This window comes from Lepidothrix coronata, unplaced genomic scaffold, assembly GCF_001604755.1.
Source record: "Lepidothrix coronata isolate B3197 unplaced genomic scaffold, Lepidothrix_coronata-1.0 Scaffold815, whole genome shotgun sequence".
Lineage (NCBI taxonomy): Eukaryota > Metazoa > Chordata > Aves > Passeriformes > Pipridae > Lepidothrix > Lepidothrix coronata.
The window spans coordinates 627-1,350 of NW_016690995.1; the positions used below are offsets into that span (position 1 = coordinate 627).

The 724-nt window shown below is 74.4% G+C and overlaps 1 protein-coding gene across 1 annotated transcript in view; it reads left to right on the forward strand.

Annotated features, from left to right (window-relative positions):
- Positions 1 to 201: 201 nt before the first annotated feature.
- LOC108510412 (cuticle collagen 34-like) overlaps positions 202 to 724 on the forward strand; it is a gene marked incomplete at its 5' end in the record, with an annotated part of 2,110 nt that continues 1,587 nt past the window's right edge. Inside the window, one exon of the mRNA XM_017840085.1 lies at positions 202 to 677. Coding sequence (XP_017695574.1) covers positions 202 to 677 — 476 coding nt within the window. The remainder of the gene's footprint in view (positions 678 to 724) is intronic.

A 724-nucleotide genomic window follows, 5' to 3' on the forward strand; every position in this document is an offset into this window, starting at 1 on the left:
TGCCAACCCCCGTGTCCTGGGGGTGGTGCCAACCCCCGTGCCCGTGTGCCCAGCTCGCAGTGGCGGCAGCAGTCCCTGGACGAGCACCTGGAGCTGGGGGACATCAAGGCCGACCTGGCCGGGTTCCGCTCCACCTGGACCAGGCACATCCAGGAGAACAAGCAGAAGTGGAAGGAGAGGGCGGCCAGCGGTAGGTGACGGCCACCGGGGCCACTGGGGCCACCGGGGCCACCAGGGCCACCGGGGCCACCAGGGCCACCAGGGACACCAGGGCCACCAGGGACACCAGGGACACCGGGGCCACCAGGGCCACCGGGGCCACCGGGGACACCAGGGACACCAGGGCCACCGGGGACACCAGGGACACCGGGGACACCGGGGACACCAGGGCCACCAGGGACACCAGGGACACCGGGGCCACCAGGGACACCAGGGACACCGGGGCCACCAGGGCCACCGGGGCCACCAGGGACACCAGGGACACCAGGGCCACCGGGGCCACCAGGGCCACCAGGGACACCAGGGACACCGGGGACACCAGGGCCACCAGGGCCACCAGGGCCACCAGGGACACCGGGGCCACCAGGGACACCAGGGACACCGGGGACACCAGGGCCACCAGGGCCACCGGGGCCACCGGGGCCACCAGGGACACCAGGGACACCGGGGACACCAGGGCCACCAGGGCCACCGGGGCCACCGGGGCCACCAGGGACACCAGGGA